Source organism: Dipodomys ordii, unplaced genomic scaffold, assembly GCF_000151885.1.
Source record: "Dipodomys ordii isolate 6190 unplaced genomic scaffold, Dord_2.0 Scaffold22, whole genome shotgun sequence".
NCBI lineage: Eukaryota > Metazoa > Chordata > Mammalia > Rodentia > Heteromyidae > Dipodomys > Dipodomys ordii.
This window is the reverse complement of record NW_012267238.1, coordinates 6,567,376-6,593,201: the sequence shown is the minus strand read 5'-3', so window position 1 is coordinate 6,593,201 and position 25,826 is coordinate 6,567,376. Positions and strand designations below refer to the sequence as shown.

The following is a 25,826-nucleotide window of genomic DNA, read 5'->3' as shown; positions in this document are numbered from 1 at the left end:
ATTTGTTTTTCCCCTTCCCCTGCACAAATTATACCAACATCAAATACAGTGAAAGCAGGGGTTATACTGTGGGGGAGGGACATACATAGCAACAAAGACATAATCTTATAAATGTGTTAGAAACAATCGCATGAAAGAAAAAAAAACATTTGAATACATATCTTAGGGTTCATTTCCCTAACATCATCACCTTATCTGACCTTTTCTGCTCGACTCAGACATATACCTCTCCTCCCTCTCTCCTCCCTTCCTCCCTCTCTCTCTCTCCTCTCCTCTCTCTCCCCTTCTCTTCCCCTTTCTCCCTTTTTCCTTCTCTCTATTCCCTCTCTTTCCCCTCTCTCCTTCCCTCTCTCTCTCATCTCCCCCCCTCTCTTTTGAGACAGGGGTTTGCTTTGTAGCCCCAGCTAATGAACTTGCCTTCCTCCAGCTTTGTCCTCCTGCTCCCAAGTGCTAGAATTACAATGTGCAACATATACCCAGCTGAGATTTATGTGTGTGCCTGTCCTGAGGCTTAAACTCATGGCCTGGGCCCTGTGCTTTTGCTCAAGGCTAACACTCTACCACTTGAACAACAGTTCCACTTCTGTCTTTTTTGGGTAGTTAGTTGGAGATGGACTTTCCCGCCTGGGCTGGCTTTGAACCATGCTTCCTGAGTAGCTTTGCTTGGTTAAGATTAATAATAGATGGGCCATGAGATAGAGCTAGGAGGATGGTGAATTTGAGATTTAGCCTAGGCTGTGTAGCAAGACTGTCTTTTAAAAAAGTTCCTACTTCAGTTTCTTTTTCTTACTTTTTTTTTTTAGTGCTCTCCAGTGGGTGATTTGAAATTCTCGTTTCTAAAACTAGTATTTTTTAGAGTTGTTGGAAAGGCAGTGGGTAAATAGAGTATAGAGAAAGCAGCTAGAGGTTGTTATAATTTGCGAGTGTATAATTTGTATATATTTGTGAAATGTGAGTTTGGATGTTGGTTGTTAGGAAGTTTTTCGCCACTGGAAAGATCTTGCTGGTAGAATTTAATAATGGCTTTTTTGTGAATAGATTTCTTAGCACAAGAAGAGCTTGGTATGAGTTCTAGGTTTCTGGCTTGTAATTAATAGTTCCATTGACTAAGGAAGGAAATAGCTGAAAAGGTGCATCGTTTATAAGGCAAAAGTATGATTTCCTTTTTTTAAATATTAATAAGTTTTTTATTGTGAAAATACCGTACAGAGGGGTTACAATTACATGAGCAAGGTAATGAGTATATTTCTTATCAAGCATTGTTGCCTCCTCCTTTGTTTCCCCTTCCCATCCCTTCCCATCACATCTCCCTCCCACCCCCCCAAAGTATGATTTTTCTAATTTAAAAAAAATTAGAATTCTAATGAAGTGGTATTCTCTAGACACTTTTTTGAAAATGAACTATACAACTTGTAGGAGGGAGAAGCTGGAGAAAGCAAGGGCAGGGGTGACACTGTCCAGAAAGAAATGTGCTCATTATCTGACTTATGTGACTGTAACCCCTCTCTGTACATACATTTACAACAGTAAAAAAATACAAAAACTCAGAATCTGTTAATTTACATTTAAGTACTGTTTGAAGAACTCAGGTGTTAATTTCATAGCTTTCTCAAAGCTTTCTTTGAATAGACAGATTATAGAAATATCTTACTTCATTCCTTTTGACTTTTGTAAATTATTTAAGCTGTTAGATGTGTATATTCGATGCCTGTTAAGTATATAGAACTTATTTTGTTATACCTTTAAGAATAGTTTTTAGAATTCATTGTGTATTTAAGGTAATTGAAATTAGCTTTGATAAACTACTTTGGCTTTTGCTCCTGTTTTTTTGTTTGTTTGCTTGTCTGTTTTGTCTGTATCTGCCTTGCTATTTAATCCAGTTGTCTGTAGGCCTGTGGATATTCCCCCTACCCCAGCTATAAAGCTTTTCTTTTTTTCTATACTGGGGATTATACTTAGGTTTGCAGACTTATTGGACAAGTACTCTACCACTTGACCTACACCCCCAGTTTATTACCTTTTTGTATATGTGTATGTATGTGTATGCAGGTCCTGGGACTTAAACTCAGAGGCTGGGGGCTGTCTCTAAGTTTTTTTCTCAAGGCTAGCACTCTAGCCTTTAACCACAGCTCCACTTCTCCACTTCTAGCTTTTTTGGTGGTTAATTGAAGATAAGAGTTTCATAGACTTTCCTTCTGGGCTGGCTTGGAACTGCGATCCTCAGATCTTAGCCCCCTGGGTAGCTAGGATTGCAAGTATGAGCCACCAGTGCCTGCTGTTAGCTTTCTTAAGCAGAAATATAATGCCATTTTTATATGCAAAAAACACTCATAATTTTGATAGTTGCCTTTTTTGTGAGTATATAATTGATAGTCTTCACACATTTTTTTTATCCCTTTTCCCTACAAAAAAGCACATGAAACTTCCAACAAATTGAAATGACAAGTATATATATTGAACATGTAGTGTAGATTGAGTTCACTATATAGATGAGAATTATATTTGTACATTGTTGGCTTGGAAAGTGATAAGGAAGTAAACTAGGCCTGGTGGCATACCTCTGTAATCACAGCTCTTTGGGAGGAGGAAGTAAGAAGATCATGGTAGAAGACCAACCTGGGCAAAGTTAGTAAGTCCCCTGCCACAAAAAGCAGAAACAAAACCAAAGCCTGGGATATAGCTCAAGTGGTAGAGTGCTTGACTAGGAAGCATAAGGCTCTGGGTTCAATCCCTAGGACCACCAAAAATAGAAAAGAAAATTGGAAGAGTTAAAGGGAACATCACCTTTATAATAACAATTAAAAATTAAGAACTATCACAGCAGGCAGGGGGGTGTGGAACAGTTAATTAAAGGGAATCTTGAAAGATTCTTCAGCAGAGATTTGGTTTGAAGTCCATGTGGAGAGTGGTTTTCTCCAACTATCAGAAACACTAGAAAAAAAGAAGTCTGGTGGCTGGCTCATTTCTGTAAGTCGAGCTTCTTGAGTTTGAGAACAGTAGGATCATGGTTTCAATGCCAGGGTGGGCAGAAAAGTTTATGAAATTTCTTCTTAACTCATAGCTGGGCTCATTAGTGTGCACCTGTCATCTCAAGCAATATGGGAGGCTGAGATAGGAGGATCATGATGTTAGGGCCAGCCCCGGCAGAGAAGTCCAAGAGATTCTGTCTCCATAGAATAGAAACTAGATGTCCCATCAATGAGGGGAAGCCTAAAATTAGGCAAGTCACAGCTCAGGTGCACACAGGTGAGAAGCAAATCTCAGTCCTAAGAATAACCAGTGAAAGACAAGAGTGGGGGTAGGTGGCTTAGTAGTTTTTCCCTAGGTAAGTACAAGGCCCTGAGTTCAAACCCCAGTACTACCAAAGCCAAAGCACAACAAATGTAGAAAATACCACATGCTGAGATTTCTATAGTTTAATGCCACACCATTATATTAGTGAAAGATAGTTCCATTGTGTTAAAGACAAAATGTGACCATTTAAAAATTATGTATAGCTGGGCGCTGGTGGCTCACGCCTGTAATCCTAGCTACTCAGGAGGCTGAGATCTAAGGATCTCGGTTCAAAGCCAGCCTGGGCAGGAAAGTCCCTGTGAGACTCATCTGCAGTTAGCCCCAAGAAAACTGGAAGTGGTGCTATGGCTCAAATGGAAGAGTGCTCGCCTTGAGCTGAAGAGCCTGAGGGACAGTACCCAGGCCTGGAGTTCCCACGACCAACAGGAAGGAAAAAAAAAAGATGTGTAATTCTTCAGTTAGCACTATCAAAAATTAAGTATCTACTAGGAAATTATGAGATTTTTCTCTTTTTTTCTATAGAGTTGATACGAGAGCACAGTAGTGAGATCTTAGTAGGTGCCCACTCTTATCCTGCTTTTCAGTCCTATTCTGTTTATCTGTTGTGTTTTAATTAGTTCAGATTTTTAATTCCATATTGCCTTTTACTTTTATGTTCTCTTAACTTATTTAATTATGTCTTGTTACTTTGCTTAACCATTGTTCTTGATCACTAGATTCATTCTTTCTTTTTCTTTCCTTTTTTTTTCCCCTTTGGCTGAGACTGGGACTTGAACTCTGTATCTATCTGATGCTTTTTTGTTCACTAGCTGGTACTCCACCACCTGAGTCATGTCTCCAACTGCTAGAGTCATCCTTTGGTTGTAGTCTGTGTTCTCCAATGAAGGCTCTAAGTTGAAAATTTTGAATTTTTCATGTCCAACGTATATTTTGCTCTATGTTCTTTTTTTTCCCCCCTTTGGTTGATCATGGGGTTGAACTTAGGGCCTGGGTGCTGTCCCTGAGCTTTTGCACTCAAGGCTAGCTCCCTATCACTTCAAGCCACAGTACCACTTCTGGTTTTCTGATGGTTAATTAAAGATAAGAGTCTCATGGACTTTCCTGCCTGAGCTGACTTTGCACCGTGATCATCAGATTTGAGCCTCTTGAGTAGCTAGGATTACAGACATGAACCACCAGTGCCCAGCATTGCCCTGTGTGCTGACTGCTGGTTTAGACTGAATGTAGTATTCCTCTGTTTAACTAATTCCCCTGCCCAGAACTTTAACAATATTGTGTATTACATCTAGCATCTACTGTTGCTGATGAGAAACTTCAGTCTGGGCTGGGAAGGTGGCTCTGTGGTAGAGTGCTTGCCTTGCATGCATGAGGCCCTGAGTTTGATTCCTCAGTACCACAGAAAAAGCCAGAAGTGGTGCTCAAGCAGTAGAGCACTAGTCTTGAGCTGAAGAGCTGAAGGACAGCACCCAGGCCCAGAGTTCAGGCCCCATGACCAACCCAAAAAAGAAAAAAAAAAAAAAAACTTAAAAAGATAAACTTCAGTCTGATTCCTTTGTTAAATGAGTTATTTTTCCCCTTCCTGAAAGATTTTTATGACTTTTTTCTTCAGAAGCTCCTGGAATTCTAATTTCCCAGAATGTGGCTTTTTCTTTCAATTTTTCTTATTTTTGCTTTTACTCTGAAAAGCGTAAAAGTTACTGAAGTCCTACTTCCCATATACTGTTCCTATTCTGATTCCTTGCCACTGCAAATCGAATTTTGGAGGCTATTTTTGAACTGCAGTCCTCAGATCTCAACCTTCTGAGTAGCTAGGATTACAGGCATGAGGCCACTGTTGCAACTATGATTTTCTTATAAAAGACCTAACATAAGCTGGGTGCCAATGGCTCATGTCTGTAATCCTAGCTACTTAGGCTGAAATACCAGGATTGTGATTAGAAATCAGCCCAGTCAGAAAGTGTCTGGTACTTTTATCTCCAGTTACCTGCCAGCTTTGAGCCAAAAAACGGGACTAGGGGCTTGGAAGTTGGCTCAGTGGTAGAGCACTTGCCTTTCATGCATCAGGCCCTGGGTTAGATTCCTCAGCACCATATAAGCAGAAAAAGTCACAAGTGGCACTGTGGCTCAAGTGGTAGAGTGCTAGCCTTGAACTGAAGAACTGACAGACAGCACCCAGGCCCAGAGTTCAGGCCCCATGACCAACCAAAAAAACAGGGGGGGGGGGCTAAGGTACAATGCCAGGCCCTGGGTTCAAGCCCTAGTATTAGCAACAAAGAAACAAAAACAAAAATGTTACTTAAGTTTAGCTAGATGACAAGACCTGTATGTCACCTTGTTGGCACATCAGTCAGCAGGAGCCAACAATATGCTTCAGCATGATAATTCTCTTAAAGGGGATGTCTCTGTAATTGAACTCACTCTTTAGCCCCTCTCTGTAGCAGCTCTTGGGGCTAGTATGTGGCTCCAAACATTGTTACAAACATTTTTACAAACATTGTTCCCATCCTGATAAAGCTCACTTGGTTATGACATGCATTCTCATCCAGATGCTGCTGAATTTAGTTTGATGGTAATTTGTTGAAGATTTATAAAGGATACTTACCTGTAGTTGTCCACATTCATAAAGGATACTCATTTACAGTTTTCTGGTGATAAGTTCATATTAAAGTAAAAGAAAATATTTTTCCTTTATCCACAGAACATTTCTGACACCAAATATGTGGGTTTTTTTTTTTTCATAACAAGTATGCCTAGTTAGTTCTTTGTGGACAAAAACGGAATGTCTTCCAACTTATTTCATTTTAAATACTGTTCCCCTATACCCCACTGGTCTAGTAACCACCAGTCTGGTCTTCTATAAGCTCAGCTTTTGTTTTTGAGACATGTTCTTACTATGTAGTCTAGGTTGGCCTTTAAGTAGTGATCCTCCTGTCTCAGCTTCCCTAAGGCTGAAATTACAGATGTGCCCTAATGCCTGGTCTCTGTGAGGTCAATCATTTAGCTTCCATATATAATAGAGCATGTGATAATTTGCATTTCACTGTATGACTTATTTCATTGTATAATGTCCTCCACTTTTATCCATGTTGCTATAAATGACAGAATTCCATTCTTTTGACTGGTCCTGGGCTTGAACTGTTCCCAGCTTCTTTTGCTCAAGGTTACCACTCTGCCAATTGAGCCACAGCGCCACTTGTAGCCTTTTCTGTTTATGGGGTACTGAGGAATCAAACCCAGGGCTTCAATGAATGCCAGGCAAGCATGCTACCACTAAGCCACCTTCCCAGCCCTCTATTCTTTTTTATAGCTGGAAAATATTCTGTTGGTGTATATACTTTATTATCTTCATTTGTTCATCTGTTGATGGACATCTGTGTTGATTCTGTATCTTGGCTATTGTAAAAAGTAGTAAAATGTATGTAGAAGGAGTTCAGATAAGTTTCCCAAATACTGATTTTGGTTCCTTTGGTTATATTCCCAGTAGTGAGATTGCTAGCTCATACTTTAGCTACTTCTAGTGCTTTGTTGAAGCACTTCCATGCTCTTTTCCATGCAGCTATATTAATCTGCATTCCTCCAATAATTACAAGTTCCTCTTTGTCTGCCTCTTCGTTATCATGTAGTAAAACTAACAGAAAAGTCTTCAGAATATCAGATTGATCTGAAAATAGCTAATTGCCCAAACAAAGCGCAACTCTCTTTACAGAATGATTACAAAGTCCAGACACTCAGGCTAGGCATACCGGTTTATATTTGTAATCCCAGCTATTCAGGAGACAGAGATAGGAGGATTACAATTTGAGGCCAGCCCAGACAAAAACTTGGTGGGACCCTACTCAAGAGACAATCCAAGTACAAAGGATATACAAATCCAGCAGTGGTACTCATTGGCCAGTAAATTGACAATGAACTATACAACTTGTGGGTGAGGATGGGAGGGAAAAACTGAATGAGGGAAAGGTGACATTGTCCAAAACGAAATATACTCTTTACCTGATTTATGTAACTATTACATCTCTGTATATCATCTTTGAAGTAGTAATTTTTAAAATTTACAAAAGAAAACCGGCCAGGTGTGGTAGCATATGCCTGTAATCTCAGCTACTCCTGAGATGGAAATAGATGGCCTGAAACTGGCCTGGGCAAGACCCTACTTGAAAAATAAGTTTAAAAAAGGAGCTGGGAGTGTGCGTCAAGTGGTAGAGTATTTGCCATACCAAGTATGATGCTCTGAGCTCAAACAGCAATCCTGTTAAATGTAGAGATTGAGAGGCAGACAGAGACTTAACAATATCAGAGTAACATTGATATTTTTCAGCCTTCAAGCAGAAATGACCAAATATATTAAGGAACTGGCTCAAAATAACTCCTAGCTTGGAAAAAAATCAGTATAAAGGAGCACACTCAGATATGACAGAAATGTTTCATCTTGCAGATATTATTAGTCTTTATAAAAGTACTTAAAGAAAAAAGTAAGTATAAGATAAATCAAGGTATAAAATAGAATGATATAAAACCTATAGTTATGAAAAATAGCATTTTTAAAAATAAAAGTTGTTGGACTGGGAAGGTGGCTCAGGTAGAGCACTTGCCTGGCATCCCTGAGGCCCTGGGTTCGATTCCTCAACACCACATAAGCAAAAAGAAAAAAAGCCGGAAGTGACGCTGTGGCTCAAGTGGTAGAGCGTTAGCTTTGAGCTGAAGAGCTGAGGGACAGTGCCCAGGCCCAGAGTTCAGGCCCCACGACTGGAGCCCCCCCCCCAAAAAAAAAGTTGTTCTAAAACAATGGAAAATTAGAAAAACAAATGTAAATGGAAAATGTAGAAAAACAAAGAACTCAGAAGATGTATCTTTCAGTATTACATGAATGAATAAATCTAGCTGTGCCAATAAAATTTTACAACACTAAAATTTGAGCTTCATATAATTGTTATGTGTCACAAAATATTCTTCCTTTCCCCCATCCCCATCCAGCCCTTTAAAAATGTAAGAATATTGTTAGCTCATGGGCAGTATTGGCTCATAGGCAAGCTTTGCTTATAGTAGCTGACCTTTAGTCTAACCCCTTCTCTCTAATATGGCACCACTAGCCACATGAGGTTTAGGTTATATTTAGTTAAAATTAAAGAAAGGTGGAGGTTGTCAGAATGGATTCAAAAGCAAGAGCAAAGTTTATATTTTCTTCCATTTAAACATAAAGATACAGGTTAAAGGAGGAGAGCAAATGACACACCATTCCAAACTAATTATAGGAAATCTGGAGTCACTGTACTAATATCAGAGAATGGACACTAGCAAAAGGGATATTAATAGAAGTAGATGGAATATTTATAATGCCAGAGTTGATACTATAATTCTCTTTTACCAGTAGCAGAGCTTTCAAATACATAAAGCAAAAACTGACTACTTAAGAAATAATGTTCCATTCACTTTATTTTTATTTTTGAGCTTTTGTGCTCAAGGCTAGCGTTCTACCACTTGAGATCCCGCTCCACTTCCAGCTTTTTGGTGGTTAATTGGGGATAAGAGTCTCACAGACTTTCCTCCTGGGCTGGCCTTGATTTTTTTTTTTTTTTTTTTGGGTCTGGTCGTGGGGCCTGAACTCTGGGCCTGGGCACTGTCCCTCAGCTCTTCAGCTCAAGGCTAGCACTCTACCACTTGAGCCACAGCACCACTTCTGGCTTTTTTCTTTTTGCTTATGTGGTGCTGAGGAATCGAACCCAGGGCTTCATGCATGCAAGGCAAGCGCTCTACCACTGAAACACCTTCCCAGCCCTGTTTTTTTTTTTTTTAATCTTTTTAAGAGACTAGATTGATGAGCATTCTATGTACTTGCCACTGTCCTAGGTGCTGAAGACACAGATTTATTTAGTATAGGTTGCATGCAATCAGAATTTATAATGCATTATGATGTATAATGACAAAGTAGCGTTTTTTTTCTGATAACTCTCAAGAAGGGCACTTTATTTTGCCTTGTATGATAAAGTAAAATGATCATTTCCTAATGAAGTAGCAATCAGCCTGAGCAGGAGAAAAGGAGATGAGGGATAGAGAAAACTATACATTTTAAGACTTGGAGGCTAGGAATAGTGTGGTATCTTTAGGAGTTTCAGGATTCAGGAGAGTGAGTATGAAAGAGTTGTTGAGCCATTAAACCAAAACTAGCAACTCATTACTCTGAGCTTATTAACACCCTTATAAAACCATTGTTTAGATGTTCTATTGCCTGAACATATTCTTCAGCCAGCACAGTGACAATAGTATATTCATAATGAAGCAGAGGAATTTAATTTGAGACAAAGGGAATGAAATTCTAGCTGAGTGCCATGACTCATGCCTGGAATCCTAGCTACTTAAGAGGCTGAGATTTGGAAGATCGAGGTTCAACAAAAAGTTCACGAAACTTCCTTTCAACCAGAAAAATCTGGGCACAGTGATTCATGTCTACCATCCCAATTATAGACAGGATTGCTGTTCAGGCTGGCCTGACTAAAAAAGAGTGAGACACTACTCAAAGAATAATAAAGGCCAAAAGAGCTGGAGGAATAGCTCAAGTGGTGTAATACCTGCCTAGCAAGCATGAGTGCCTGAATTTGAACATAGAACATTAGTGCCACCCAAAAAAAAAAAAAATCCAAATAGAACTTGTCTTCAAGGAGCATAAGGCTTGCACAGATATTTAACCGGGTATAAAAAGAAGAAAAATGTCCCAAGTTTTGAGAAGAAAGATTCAGTCAGCAACAGAACATATTGCTGAGTTAAGATGAAAAATAGAGTTCTTTTAATTAGTGAAGTCAGATTACAGTGGGTGCAGAGAACTCTTTCAGAAAAAGAAGACTTTTCGGGTGGGGGGGTCTTGCCTGGCACTGGGGCTTGAACTCAGTGCCACACACTGGCTCTGTTTGCTCATAGCTGGTACTTTTCTACTTGCCCAGGATTTTGCTGATTATTTGGAGATGGAGTCTCTTGGACTTTTCTGTCTAGGCTGACTTCAAGCCAGGATCATCAGATCAGCCCCCTGAGTAGTTAGGTGTCAGTTAATGGCACCGGGCATAACCTTAATTTTGATGGAACACTTTTTTCTTTTTTGTTGGTCATAGAGCTTGAACTCTCAGCCTGGGCGCTGTCCCTGAGCTCAAGGTGAATGCCCTACCACTTGAGCCACAGCATTACTTCTGGTTTTCTGGTGGTTAATTGGAGATAAGAGTCTCATGGACTTTGCCTGCCCGGACTGGCTTTGAACTGCAATCCTTAGATCTCAGCTTCCTGAGTAGCTAGGATTGCAGGCAGGAGCCACCGGCACCCAGCCGATGGAACACTTAAAACACACACACACACCATAATCTGATGGAACACTTAAAAACACACACACACACACACACTAATCTCGAGAGGATATAGCTCTTTAAACTGGTATCTTGGAATGCTTCTGGATATGACATGTGTGTAAAATCTCATGAACATATTCTTAGATTTTTTTGTTTACTTTTTTTGTGAGACTCAGAAATTATACTGTGTTGGGTTTCCCAAGAAACAGGCCCTTGAGACAAAATTTTTAGTGCAAGTAGTTTATTTGTGAAGTGATGTTAGGAAACAATGGTAGGGGGGAAGTAATGTGAGGGTAAGGAGGGAAAAAAGCCAATACAGCTTGTGTATCCTGTAAGTCACCTGTTTGGGTAGCTGGAGCTGATAGTGCTCCATTGAGCTCTAGGAGACAGTGTAAATAGCATCTCAGATGTATCCCAGCCTAGGGGGAAGGAACTTCTGTAGGTTACTGAGCTGGTCCCAGGAAAGGTTTAACTTCCTTACCGTATGGTCAAAAAAAAGTCTTGGTGAAAATTTGGATATGCTGCCTGGAATCCTTGGGACTGAGGGTTAAGTGGGAGGTGCTGGGGCATCTGCTACACAGACAACATAAAGTACACTTTAATTTCTTGGTTTAAGAAAGGTTTTAAAAATTCTTCAATTCTCTTTCCCAGCTCTCTTTCCCAGCTATCTCTTTCCCAGCTCTCTTTCCCAGCTATCTCTTTCCCAGCTCTTTCTTCTCTTTCCCAGCTTTCTTTCCCAGCTCTCTTTTCTACCTCTTTCTTTCCCCGCTCTCTTTTCAGCTCTCTTTCCCAGCTCTTTCCCAGGCCTTTGACAGCCACGTGGAGGGCTGGTCCCAGCAGGTCTACTGAATAAATCTACCCCTTACCTGGAAAAAAAAAAAAAATCTTCAATTGACTACAGATTGTGTGACATTAAAGAGTTAGCCAAATTTTAGATGGAAACAATGGCATTATGGTTATTTTGAAGTAATTATTTCTAGTTAGTACCATAAAGATATATATTTAATGAGATATTATGGTGCTGTGATTATTTCATTGTTTGGAGATATGTCCTGAAGTATTTATGGATAAAATCATGATATCTGGAATTTGCTTAAAATAATACATTGAACTAGGAAAATGTCTTATGTGATATATATATCACTATTCTCATTATATTGCTTGTTTGGGCTCTTTATTGTTTATTTGCTTGAGATAGGCTGGCCCTGGACTCCCCTTCTGAGATTTTAGGATTAGAGGCCTGCAAAACTATACCCACCTACTCTGTTTTTTTTTGAGTTTGTTGCCACATTTTCCTAATTATTTTTTCTAAAATGTTTCACCTCTCAGTTCGTTTTTCTGTCTGTAATTCACATAGTTGAGGGTGTAATAAATGACTTAATGACCTAAGATTGCACGAAAGACATGCATATTTGTGTTTTTCCTTCACTATCAGAATTATCAAGTGTTCATGGCATAAACCTGGTTTTTATTGCTTGTGATTGGCTGATGTTTCATTTACTTGTTTTGTTTTTTAACATCAGTATGTTATTTTGACATCCTGATTTACTTAACTGGCTCCTATGTAAGGTGTCAGAATTTTCCTTTAATTAAGACACGATCACCATCTGGTGGTGAATAACAGTAATTGATTTGAATAATTCTTTGTGGCCTATAAAGTGTTTATATGCATATTCCTGTTTACTGAAATATCTACAAATTACAAATAGCTCATTTCAGCAAGATCTCAGTTAACTGTCAGTGATATAGTAATCAGTTATCAAGCACTTCTTTGTGTTTGAAAGAAAAAGTGTTAAGTGATCACTTGTTTGCTCATTTAGTGAGAATGCATAATTCTACAGATTTTTCTGTAAAAGAAACATTAAGCTGACTTCATAGTACCTAAAATAATGGCAGTGAATCATAAAGGTATCTTTTAATGTGCTGTTCAAGTTTTTAAATATTGTTGAGGATAGAAGCCTGGTACTTCAAAATCAAAAACAAAAACCATACAATTTGATCATGTGGTCATAAATTAATGCTTTTCAGCTGCCCTATCCAAAACTATACCCTCTTACTATATGTCTGTATTAATTTTTTTTTTGGTCGGTCATGGGGCTTGAACTCTGGGCCTGGGCACTATCCCTCATCTCTTCACTCAAGGTTAGTGCTCTACCACTAGAGCCACAGTACCAATTCTCGTTTTCTGGTGGTTAATTGGAGATCAGAATCTCATGGACCTTCCTGCCCAGACTGGCTTTGAACTGCGATCCTCAGATCTCAGTCTCCTTAGTAGCTAGGATTACAGGCATGAGCCACTGGTACCTGGTTGTATTAAATTTTTTTAATTTAAATTAATTCAGTATGAATAAAGTAGAAGCTTAGTTTCTTGATTTTTTTTTTTTTTTTTTTTTTTTTGTGTCTGGTCGGGCCTGAACTCTAGGCCTGGGCGCTGTCCCTCAGCTCTTCAGCTCAAGGCTAGCGTTCTACCACTTGAGCCACAGCGCCACTTCTGGCTTTTTTCTTTTTGCTTATGTGGTGCTGAGGAATCGAACCCAGGGCCTTGAGCATGCAAGGCAAGTGCTACCACTGAGCCACCTTCCCAGCCCAGTTCCTTGATTTTTTTGGGGGGTGGAGGAGTGGCGGGGGGTCGGGACAGTGGTACTAGGATTGAGTACATGCTCAACCATGTACTCTATCATTGAACTACCCTTCAAACTCAAATTAATTTTTCTAATGAATTTCTTGCCTTTTTTATATCAGTTAATAAATTCTGTGTTACTAGTGCTCCTAAAGGTCATTAACTTTAGCCACATGCTAGTAGTTTATGCCTATAATCTTAGCTACTCAAGAGACTGAGATTTGAGGACTGTGTTTCAAAGTCAGCCCAAGCAGGAAAATTCCTGAGGCTCTTATCTCCAATTAGCCACAAAAAAAAAAAACACAAGTGGACTGTGGCTCAAAGTGATAGAGCACTAGCCTTGAGCAGAGAAGCTCAGGGTCAGTGCCCAGACCTTGAGACCAAGCCCCAAGAACAGGAAAAAAAATAATTCATTAACTTCTCAGTTCTATTTATAATGAAGAATATAAGTAAATTTAATTGAATTGTGAACCACAATCCTCAATATGTCCTGTATTAGCTTTTTAAGAAGTTCCAAGGGATGGGAATGTGGCTTACTAGAGTACTTACCTAGCATGCATGAAGCCCTAGGATTGGCAAAAACAAAAACAACAACAACAAACAACAACCCAAAACCCCCCAGAAGTCCCAAGAATATAAAGGTATTCCATGACTTCTTTGTGATGTAGAGAGCATGTGAAAAACTGCTGTCAGAACCACTAGAAAGTGAAAGACATGGGTAATGTGGGTGACAGGCATTCCAAAAACAAAGGTGTCACTGGTGTTGGAAAGCCAGTCCCACAGAGACTTGGGACGTGTACTTCCTAGGCATTGAAGGATGTATATGATTCACAGTAGAAAAGACAGTATGCTGGAAAGCTTAAATAAAGCTCACAAAGGGCTGATGTAAACTTGATCGACACTGAATAGTCCAAAACAGTTTCTACCAAGGATTTCATTGTAGAAGTGAGAAAACAGGATTGAGAGAATGACAATATTGGGACTATAAAGGTGGGGTGAGAAATGGTGGGTTTATACAGGTATTTAGGAGCTATAAAATATCAGCTGGAAAGTAATAATAGCAACAATATTTTTGGAAGATTGATTTGGTTTCAGACTTGCCTTAGCTATTTTTCTAAAGTGAGAAAGAAGTATAGTTATATCTTAGAGAAAGAGGGAGTTTGAGATGTAGGAAGGGAGAACCATGAAGATCACTGTATTCACGGAAAGGAGAAGTTGAAAGTGACCTTAGTTTCGAAAAATCACAACAGAAATAAAAACCAAGTGCTTTAGCTTTAAATAGTGTTTTTCTGTTAGGAACCTCCTTGAAATAATTGATAGTCAACACTTCCTTTTATTACAGATAGCGAAATTGAATGTTTAAAGGACTTGACTACTTGTATAAGTGATAGAGCTGGAAATTGAGCTCATATTTTTTTTTCTTTCTTCTTAACTTGACATCCTAATCAGTTGCCTAACCCAGCACTTCAGTTTTTCATGACTCTCTATCACTACACAATTAGTCGCTTGTTTTATTATTTTTATTTCCCAAACATTTCTTAGATCTACCTACTGTTCTCGATAGAACCTCTGCCTTTGTTCAAGGAACTCCTGTCTTTGTGGATTAATGTATTTCTGAATTTATATCTAATCTATACCTTGTACCATACTTTCTATGACAAGCAAATAAAAACATTTGTTAATAAGTCTGACTTCCAAAGTGGCGTTGTGGCTCAAGTGGTAGAGCCCTCATCTTGAGCAGAAGAGATCAGGGACAGCGCCCAGGCCCAGAGTTCAAGCCCCATGACCGGCCAAAAAAAAAGAAAAGGTCTGACTTCTACTGGGCACCAGTGGCTCATGCCTATAATCCTCGCTACTCAGGAGGTTGAGATCTGATGATCGTGATTTGAAGCCAGCCAGGGCAAAAAGGTCCCCAGGAGACTCCCCAATAAACTAAAAAAAGCTGAAAGTGGGCACTGTGGCTCAAGTGGTAGAGCACTAGCCTTGAGCACAAAGAGGCTCAGGGCAGCACCCAGTCCCTGAGTTCAAGCCCCAGGACTGGCAAGAAAAAAAGTCTGTTAATGCTGTCATCCCCTGGGTGGTACTTCAGTGGAGATTAATTGCAAACATTCCTTGCTTAAAGGTCTGAGAAGCACTAGCAACATTTGGCTATAATTGTTTGCTAGTCAATAACTTCTAGGTCTAACCCCAGCCAAAGATGACAGCAGAAAAACATAATTTACACTGTGATTTATATTTTTGCTGAGGGGGTGGGGAATGTAAAATGTTTTGAAAATTAACTGCTACCTTTGTGGAAAGTTTCAGCAAAGGTTCTTGTATAGTGGGAATAGGGAATTTCAAAATAAAAAATTAAGTATATTCTGTGTTTTCATTTAAAAAAATTTTTTTATAAAGTCTGACTTCCTCCAATTTAGTCATTGAGGTATTTCTAAATCCAGAATAATGTAGTACTTAAACCTTGAAAAATCAAAACTTCTTAGTCTGGTCTCATGAGCTCTTCTCAATCATGTCGAGGCCTCTGGTTCCATAATTACTTTTTTTTTTTCCTGTTAATATCTGTTGTTTCTACAAGCAGTGTCCTTGTCACACTTTACTCCACCTTGAACCTCATATTTTTGCTTAGGGTGTCTATTATATTGTCTTTGACCACTCTTCCTTTCTTCCTTTCCCTCTATCCCACCATCCTACCACTCTACCTCTAGAAGACTCAGTTCTCACAGGTTCATTGAGGACAGTAACTATGTTCTACTTGCAAATAGTCCCACAGAAATTGAGCGAGTGAATGTTTTTATTTTTTTATTTCTATTTTTTGGAGGGTCCGGTCGTGGGGCCTGAACTCTGGGCCTAGGCGCTGTCCCTCAGCTCTTTAGCTCAAGGCTAGTGCTCTACCACTTGAGCCACAGCGCCACTTCCGGCTTTTTTTCTTTTTGCTTATGTGGGGCTGAGGAATCGAACCCAAGTCCTCATGCATGCAAGGCAAGCACTCTACCACTGAGCCACCTTCCCAGCACCCTGAATGTTTTTATACTGTAGAATTTTGAGGTAGATATGGCTTCAGTGGAGAATGAAGAGTGAAAGGGTAATTGAAAAACAATTAGGTCATCACATCCCAATGTCTGAGTGTTGCTCAGAGCATTTGTATCCACCTGGATATTGGATGAAATGTACTAGTGAGTGGTACAGACAAAATTTTAGTTTTGGATAGTCACAGTACAACATAAGGGCTATCAATACGTATACTTGCAGAAGGCTACTGTAGAAAACTTCGTTTTTAACCTATCATTTTTCTAATATATTTAGTTATGGAAACTTTTTAGATAGGGTACCTTTCTTTTGGGATTTGAGAAATGCAGAATTTGGTGGTCATTTTTGTTCTTTATTTCCCTCCAATCTAGTTAATATAATTGAAAAACATAATCAGATCTTCCCTAATGGATATTTGGAGGAACTCTGGTAGTTTGCAGTCACAGTAGAGAATCTGGGGGGAAGATAAAGCAATCGTCAAATATTTAAAGCGTCCAATAGAAAAGAAATTAAAGTCTTTTAAACAAGAGAATTGGAAAATAAGCAAGTGCGTGTACGTGCTCGTGCACATACATGTGCACATTCCCTGAGCTGTTTTGCTCAGGGCCAGTAGCCCTCTGCCATTTGAACCACGATTCTACTTTGAACATTTTGGTGGCTAATTGGAGATGAGAGTCTTTACAGACTTTCCTGCCTGGACTGGATTTGAACCACGATCTTCAAATCTTAACCTGAATAGCTAGGATTACAAGCATGAGCCAGCAGCACCTACCTAGCCCCAGGAGAGGTTTATAAAGGTGGATTTTTAGATAGAGTAAGGGTAATGCCCCAGAAAATGAAACTTGTGCTTTAGAAGAAAAGTAAGTTTTGGCTGGGAATGTGGCTTAATGGTAGAGTACTTGCCTAGCATGCATGAAGCCCTGGGTTTGATTCCTCAGTACCACATAAACAGAAAAAGCAGGAAGTGGCACTAAGGCTCTAGTGATAGAGTCCTAGCCTTGAGCAAAAGAAGCTTAGGGACTGTGCCCCGGTCCAGAATTCAAGCTCCAGGACTGGCCAAAAAGGGAAGAAAAGTAAAGTAAGTTTTGTCTATGAAGGTTGTCAGGCAATGATCTATAGAGATGCTTTAGAGAAGTTTTGCATATCAAATAAAGAATAGTGAGCAGTGGCTCACACCTATAATCCTAGCTACTCCGGAGGCGGAGAGCTGAGGATTGCAGTTCGAAGATATCCTGTCTAAGAAAGTCTATGTGCCGCATCCCAGTTAACTAGCAAAAAGCTGAAAGTAAAGCTGTGTCTCAAATGGTAGAATGCCAGCCTTGAGCCAGAAAAGCTAAGGGGTGTAACAGAGGCCCTGAGTTCAAGCCTCAGTACTAGCAAGAAAGCAAATAAGGGATAGAAGAGTAATTTTCTGAAACAGTTTTGAAAAACATTAAAATCAAGTTGTCAGATACATACTAACTTTAGGAATTTATATTTCTTGATTCCTTTTAAATTATATGAATCTATATATTTTCTGAAATACCAGTGTTGAAACCAATAGGAGGTATCAGAAACAAGCAGATTAAAAGTTTTGGATGTACAGTGTTATTTACTGTTTAAATGATTGATTGTCTTACTAGGGAATGAATTAGACTTTGTATATGCTAGACAAGTAAGTACTCTAGTACTGAGCTCATCTCCAACCTGATGTTTTATTGTTTTAAAATAGATTTAATTTTTGGAGGGGGAGCAGTTTTCTGTTCACAGAAAAATTAGGCAGAAAATTCTTAGTATTCACATATACCTGCTGTTCTTATAAATGCACAACTTCCCCTACCTATACTATGGTGGTACATTTGTGAAAACTAATGAACCTACAATGACTGTGGTTGACACCATAGTCTGTAGTTTACATTAGAGGTCATTCCTTATGGTAGTTGAAAGAAAATAGGAATATTCCTTCTTACCTTAAAGAATGTTTTCAGTCATTTATTGCTCTAATTCATGTTGTTGTTGTTTTTTGATTCAGAGATCTAAAAATTAGAATTATTGTCATCTATTTTGAAAAGGGATTAGGGAAAAGTTCTCTCTTTTTTTTTTTTTTCGTCAGTTTTTGGGCTTAAACTCTGGGCCTGGGTGCTAACCCTGAGCTCATCAGTTCAAAGCAAGTGCTTTACCACTTGAGCCACAATGCCACTTCTGATTTTCTGGTGGTTAATTGCGAGATAAGAGTCTCATGGACTTTACTGTCTGGGCTGGCTTTAAACCATGATCCTCAGATTTCAGCCTTCTGAGTAGCTAGGATTTACATGTGTGAGCCACTGGTGACTGGCAAAAGTTCTCTTTTATTATAATCTTAAATGTTTATAAATAATACTTGTATTATGCTGACTAACTAATTTTTCTTCTTCCTTTTAAGTACCAAAAGAATTGGTGGAACTCCATTTGAAGTTGATGAGAAAGATTGGCAAATCTGTTACAGCAGACAGATGGGAAAAATACTTAATTAAGGTAACCCTTTATAAACTACTTTATCAGTGAAATAATATTACTCTAGTATAAATAGACATTTACATCTCATAATATCTTTTGAAATAGTTTTCTTGAATTAACAAAATATGACTCCTTCATATTACTACTGTAATTTAAGTGTGTGATTCTTTTTCTTTTCCTTGTTACTAAACAGTAGTCTTGAGTCCTACTGTTAGGTTTTATTGTTATATCTCTTTTGTGTGCAGGCTGTGTTTTGTGATAGGATTTCACTATGTAGCTTAGGCTGGGCTTGAACTTGTAATCCTCCTGCCTCAGTATTCTGAGTTGGGATTACAATTGTACACCACCACAGTTGGCTCTGCCTAAAATGTTGCTCAGGATTTTTTATATCTTCTCCCATTTAATCTTTAGGATTATCTTTATCAAATCGAACAAAATACAAATACACAGGAATGTTATCATTTTTGTTTGTGATCACCCAATGTAGTAGGCAGTGGTAGAAAAAGATAAAACATTCAAAGTCCATTAAGTCAATTTAAAACTCTTCTAAGTTATCCACAACACCAAACTTGTTAATGAGGATAACCTGAGTAATCATCTTTAGTTTAGGCTCTATTACCAGACAGCATTTGGAGTTGTATCCAAATGCTAAAACTCACATAACTGATTGAAACATAATTTTCTTGTTTACTTTAAAAATATGTTTATGAGCCTGGCGCTGGTGGCTCACGCCTGTAGTCCTAGCTACTCAGGAGGCTGAGATCTGAGGATCGCGGTTCAAAGCCAGCCCGGGCAGGAGAGACCGTGAGACTCCTATCTCCAATAAACCACCAGAAAACCGGAAGTGGCGCGGTAGCTCAAGTGGTAGAGCGCTGGCCTTGAGCTGAAGAGCTGAAGGACAGCGCCCAGGCCCAGAGTTCAAGCCCCACGACCGACAAAAAAAAATAAATAAATAAATAAAAATAAAAATATGTTTATGTACACTTAAAATTTCATTTCTGTTCTTTTTGGGGAAGGTTATGAATATAGTATGGTATGAAAAGAGAAACCATCAGGGACAAAAATAGTTTTTATTATAAATAGTCTAAGTGCTCATCCAGTTATCTTTTTTGTATTGTACACCCCTACAAATGAAATAACATTAAACAGCAATCATTTTTCAGCTGGTTGATTGTGGCTCAGGACAATAATTCTAGCTACTATGGAGGTTCAGATTTGAAAATTCAAATTCAAAGCCAGCCTGGGAAGCCACTTACCTTAAATTAACCAGCAAAGAGCCAGAAGTAGAAGCATGTCTTATGAAGTACAGGGCCAGCTGTGAATGAACAAGTTAAGCCAAAGGTAGAAGCCCTGAGTTTAAGCACCAGTACTCTCTCTCTCTCTCTCTCTCTCTCTCTCACACACACACACACACACACACACACACACACACAATCATTTAAATCAGTTCAGTGGCTCTCTAGGTCAGGAACTTAGGTCAGTTCCATCATAATGTGTTGACCTACCAGTGTCAAGGGAAAGTAGCTTCTAATATTAATTAATATTATTGTCTAACTTTAAAAAATATGTTTTGCACAAATTTAAAGCACTGCAAAGTTGGCTTAGCATTTAAAATATTTGATACGAGATTCTCTGAAAGAAGTAATAATTGACTCTTTGAAATATATTAAACTGTGAATGACTGTTAGACATAGCTCTGGATGTTGGGTTGTCAAATAGGAATAGGGACACCAACTGGAAAGGAACTGGGCAAGGCAACTTTTACTTCAGCAGAAGGGTACGACATCTGCTAGGAATCTGGTAAGCAAGCACACAGAGCAGGCAAGCTGCTCCTTTTTTAATCCCTCTCCTAATAGGTTAGGCCCATTTGGGCCTCAGTTCTTTTGTAAGGTAGAATTGAGATGACAAGCCAGATACCACGAAGACATCTGTGTTCATTGCTGCATTATATGGTATCTATACACAATAATTTTATATAGCCATTAGAAAGAATATTATGTCACTTTCAGGGAAATGGATGGACCTAGAACAAATCATGTTAAGTGAAGTAAGTCAAGCTCAGAGAGAGAAACAGCGTGTTTTCTCTTATGTGAGCATAGATCTAAAAATACAGTGGGACAAGATAAATTATATAGAACTCTAGGCATTCATCCACAGCGAGACCAAAGGAGGATAGTCAAGAGAAAAACATAAAGGCATGCAATCTTTATGTACATCTGACCATATAAAATAACATCAAAATGAATTCTAGGAAATGGAAACAAGATTTTTTTTTCCTTTGTTTTTTTTGTATCTTTTCTTTTTGTCCTGTTGGTTTGTTATCTATCTGTCTTTGGGAGGGCACAGAGGGGCACAGAATGGAGGGACAAAGGGAGAACAAATGCAGCAGTGATACTCACTAGACTATGTTGAAAATGAACATATAACTTGTGGGTGAAGATGGGAGGAGTCAAGTGGTAGAGCAAGGGAAACGGTGACATTGTCCAAAAAGAAATATATTCATTACCTGACATAAGTAACTGTAACCTCTTTGTATTTCACTTTTATAATAACAGTACAAGCCGGGCGCTGGTGGCTCACACCTATAATCCTAGCTACTCAGGAGGCTGAGATCTAAGCTGAGATCTGCAGTTCAAAGCCAGCGGGGGCAGGACAGACCTTGAGACTCTTATCTCCCAATTAACCACCAGAAAACTGAAAGTAGAGGTGTGGCTCAAGTGGTAGAGTGCTAGCCTTGAGCAGAAGAGCTCAGGGACAGCGCCTAGGCCCAGAGTTCAAGCCCCATGACTAACCAAAAAAGAAAATTGAGATGACATGATTTTTATAAGACAGACTCTCCACTTCTGTGGTTGTGCTTCTAGTTCCAATTTTTTGAATTGAGACATAATCACATACCACAAATTTGCTCTTTTCAAGTTATAATACACTAGTTTTTATTATGTTCACAAAGTTTTGTTGCTATCACTTCATGTCTAAGGCCTTGCCTAGCCTTAAGTGAAAGTTTTGTTTTAGTTTATTTATTATTTATTTATTTTAGTAGTGCTAAGGATTGAATCCAGGTCTTCGTTGCCACTAGGCTATTCCCTGGCCCCTAAAATGAGATTAACTTCTCTATTTTGTTGAGTTCTCTAGTTCAGGCTCCTAAATTTAGAATTATGATTGTTTTTATGTATTCTGTGAGATAGGAGTCAAATTATATTCTTTTTTTTTTTTTGTGGAGGGGTGGTCCCGTCGTGGGGCTTGACCTATGGGCCTGGACGCTGTCCCTCAGCTCTTCAGCTCAAGGCTAGCACTCTACCACTTGAGCCACAGAGCCACTTCCGGCTTTTTTCTTTTTGCTTATGTGGTGCTGAGGAATCGAACCCAGAGCCTCAGGAATGCAAGGCAAGCGCTCTACTACTGAGCCACCTTCCCAACCCCTCAAATTATATTCTTGACATAGGGATATCCAGTTGTTCTCGCGCCATTTGTTGACAAGACAATTCTTTACCCTTATTGAATTACTTTGACATCTTCATAAAATTTTTAAAATATTTGATGGTGTATTTCTGAAGTCATCCTCATCAGTGTGTATCATATTCTACCGTACCAAATTACTGTTGCTGGTTCCTTGGTTCTTTGTACAAGAATAAAATAGTTCTTTTCCTATAGTTTTTCCTCACTCTCTTACTCTATCACTTTTATTTCCTCCCTAGTATTATTTTATTCTCTAAAATTGTATTTACTTTGTGTGTGTGTGTGTATGCATGTGTGTGTATGTGCACATACATGTCATCGTCCTGGGTCTTCAACACGGGTGCTGGGTGCTGTTCCTGAGCTTCTTTTTGCTCACAGCTAGCACTCTACTACTTGAGCCACAGCACCTCTTCTGGCTTTTTCTGTTTATGTGGTACCGAGGAATCGAACCTAGGGCTTCATGCATGCTAGGCAAGCACTCTACCACTAAGCCACATTACCAATCCTCCCTGAGCATTTCTGCTCACCACTAGAGCTCTGCCACTTGAGGTCTAACTCCATTCCCAGCTTTTTGGTGGTTAGAGAGGAGAGTCTTACAGACTTTTCTGCCTAGGCTGGCTTTGAACTATGATGCTCAGAACTCAGTCTCCTGAGTAGCTAAGATTACAAGTGTGAACCCCTGGGTCTAGGCTGAAATTGTGTTTACTTTTAAAATGAAGGTCCTAGCCTTGAACTCAGGGCCTGGGTGCTGTCCTTAAGCTTTTCTGGTCAAAGCTAGCAGCTTCCCACTTGAGCCACAGCTCCATTTGCAGCTTTTCCTGATTAACTGGCAGTAAAGAGTCTCATAGACTTTCCTGCCTGGGTTGGCTTTAAACCACAATCCTCAGATCTCAGCCTCCTGGGTAGCTAGGGTTATAGGTGCCAGCCACTAGTGCATAGTTTGTGTTTCCTTTTTAAGAATCAAAGCTCTGTGATAGGATTTTTGTCAGTCTCCATAACATTTTTAGGACCTAAGCCAAGGGCCTCATACATAGCTGTCATTCAATAAATCTTTGCTAATTCTGTTACTAGATGAATATATACAATGCGTTTCCTGGAAGTGCCTTTAGTAACAGCAGCAATATCAGATAATATATATTGTTTTATAATTTTTCTTTTATTTTTCTATATCTTCCCCTTACCTTACACACTCCTATATACAAAAGTTGCAAATTCTATGAGATTAGGAAACAATATAGTTTTTCATATTTTGCCATCAAAGGCTATACCTTAAAAAATGACATACAAAAATAAATGTTATATACTCATTGTAAATGTTGAAAAAGATTAAGTTCATATTTTTATCAGATGACAATTTTTGGTATTCAGTATTACTTTTGAGGTTTTTTTTTTTTTTTTTTTTTTTTGGTGCAGTTCTTGGGGTTGAACTTGGCCTAAGTGCTGTCCCTAAGCATTTTTGCTCAAGGTTAGTGAGCCAGATCTCCACTTGAGCCAGATCTCCACTTCTGGCTTTTGGTACTAAATTGGAGATAAGAATGTCAAAGACTTTCCTGAGGTTGCTTCAAACCTGATCCTCAGATCTCAGCCTCCTGAGTAGCTAGGATTATAGGTGTGAGCTACCTGTGCCTAGCTACTCAGGGTTTTCTACGAGTAAGTTCTTAGATATTTTAGCTTTTATTACTAACCTATAACATTTTAAATAATGTCTGAGTGTCTGTCTGTCTATATCTAATGAGGTACTAGCTGTCTGTTGTGTGTGTTCTGGGGCTTGAAATCATTGCTGTGCTCCATTGGTTTTGTTCTGCTCGTGGCTGATATTCTACTATTGGAGCCACAATTCCACTTCCTGCTTTTTTTGCTGGTTAATTGGAGATAAGTTCATGATTTGTCCGTGAGGGCTATAAGATAGTTTATAGAGGCTACAATGATTATATCTCAGTACTAAGGGAATGAAGTTGAGAAATGTTTCCTTCAGCCTCTTTTTTTTAATTAAAAAATATATAAATTTTTTCCCTTAATTCTGAAACAGTTTATTTATTTAGTTATTTTTATTATTGTGAAAATGCCATACAGAGAGGTTACAATTACATGGACAAGGTAATAAGTACATTTCTTATCAAGCATTGTTGCCTCCTCCTTTGTTTCCCCTTCCCATCCCTTCCTATTTCCCCCTGGAAATGGCCTATAATGACCTGGTTATGGCCTGTAATCCAAACACTTGGAGGACAATGAAAGGAGGGCCATGAGTTCAAAGTCAGTCAGTGATGGGAATCAGAATGCCAACAGTCCATGCTACTAGTGAATTTCAGGCCAGCAAGGGCTACATATTAAGAACTTGCATCAAAAATAAAGAAAAGGAATAATGTCTATATTTCTATCTCACCTAATTAAATGTTTTTCTGTTTCATTAGTCTTTTTCAGTTTTTCATGGAGGGCAGTACTGGGTTTGAGCTGAAGGCCTCATGCTTCAGGTAGCATCTAGCCTTTGTTTTGTTTTGTTCTGTTCTGCCAGGGCAGGCCTGAACTAAGGGCTTCAGTTACACCTCCCATCCATTTGCAGGCCACCACACTAAGATTGCAGAGATCAGATTATACTAAATTCTTGCCCATGCCGTTCTCACACTCTAGTCTTTCCGATCTCTTATCTCTTAAGTAGCTGGGATTACTTGTAAAAGATTGCCTGATACAATGATTCCTTTTTGAAATTTATTTTAATTAAGTACTTATACAAAGGGGTTTCAATTCCATAATTCAGGTTATGAGCACAGTGTATTTTTATCCATGTCATCCCTTTTACCATTCTCCCCTATCATTATTAACTGAATATATTAATTCTTAAACCAAGCTAAACATGGGCTGGGAAGGTGGCTCAGTGATAAGAGTGCTTGCCTAGCACGCAAGAGGCCCTAGGTTCGATTCCTCAGCACCACATAAGCAGAAAAAGCTGGAAGTGGCGCTGTGGCTCAAGTGGTAGAGTGCTAGCCTTGAGCTGAAGAGCTGAGGGACAGCGCCCAGACACTGGATTCAAGTCCCCCACAAGTAACCAAAAAAAAAAAGGCAAGCCAAACATAAAACTTTCTGTATATTTGTTCCATAATCAAATTAGATTGTGCTGGTTTGCAGTATATAAAATTTGGGAGGGAGCAAGGGGATGGGTCGGTCATGGGGCTTGAACTCAGAGCCTAGACACTGCACCTGAGCTCTTTTGTTCAAGGCTAGTGCTCTGTCACTTTGAGTCACAGCTTCGCTTCTGATTTTCTTTTTTTTTTTTGGGTCCGGTTGTGGGGCCTGAACTCTGGGCCTGGACGCTGTCCTTCAGCTCTTCAGCTCAAGGCTAGCACTCTACCACTTGAGCCACAGCGCCACTTCTGGCTTTTTTCTTTTTACCTATGTAGTGCTGAGGAATCAAACCCAGGGCCTCTGGCATGCAAAGCAAGCGCTCTACCACTGAGTCACCTTCCCAGCCCCAAGAAAGTCTGTGAGAGTCTTTTTTTTTTTTTTGGTCCAGTCGTTGGGCCTGAACTCTGGGCCTTGGCACTATCCCTCAGCTCTTCAGCTCAAGGCTAGCGCACTCTACCACTTGAGCCACAGCGCCACTTCTGGCTTTTTTCATTTTGCTTTTGTGGTGC

The 25,826-nt window shown here is 39.3% G+C and overlaps 1 protein-coding gene across 2 annotated transcripts in view; it reads left to right on the top strand.

The window, feature by feature from the left end:
* Positions 1–25,826, top strand: part of Rsf1 (remodeling and spacing factor 1) — a 130,228-nt gene that overhangs the window by 17,714 nt on the left and 86,688 nt on the right. For both annotated transcript variants that reach the window (XM_013014090.1, XM_013014089.1), the window contains exon 2: positions 18,668–18,759. In XM_013014090.1, coding sequence (XP_012869544.1) covers positions 18,668–18,759 — 92 coding nt within the window. The remainder of the gene's footprint in view (positions 1–18,667; positions 18,760–25,826) is intronic.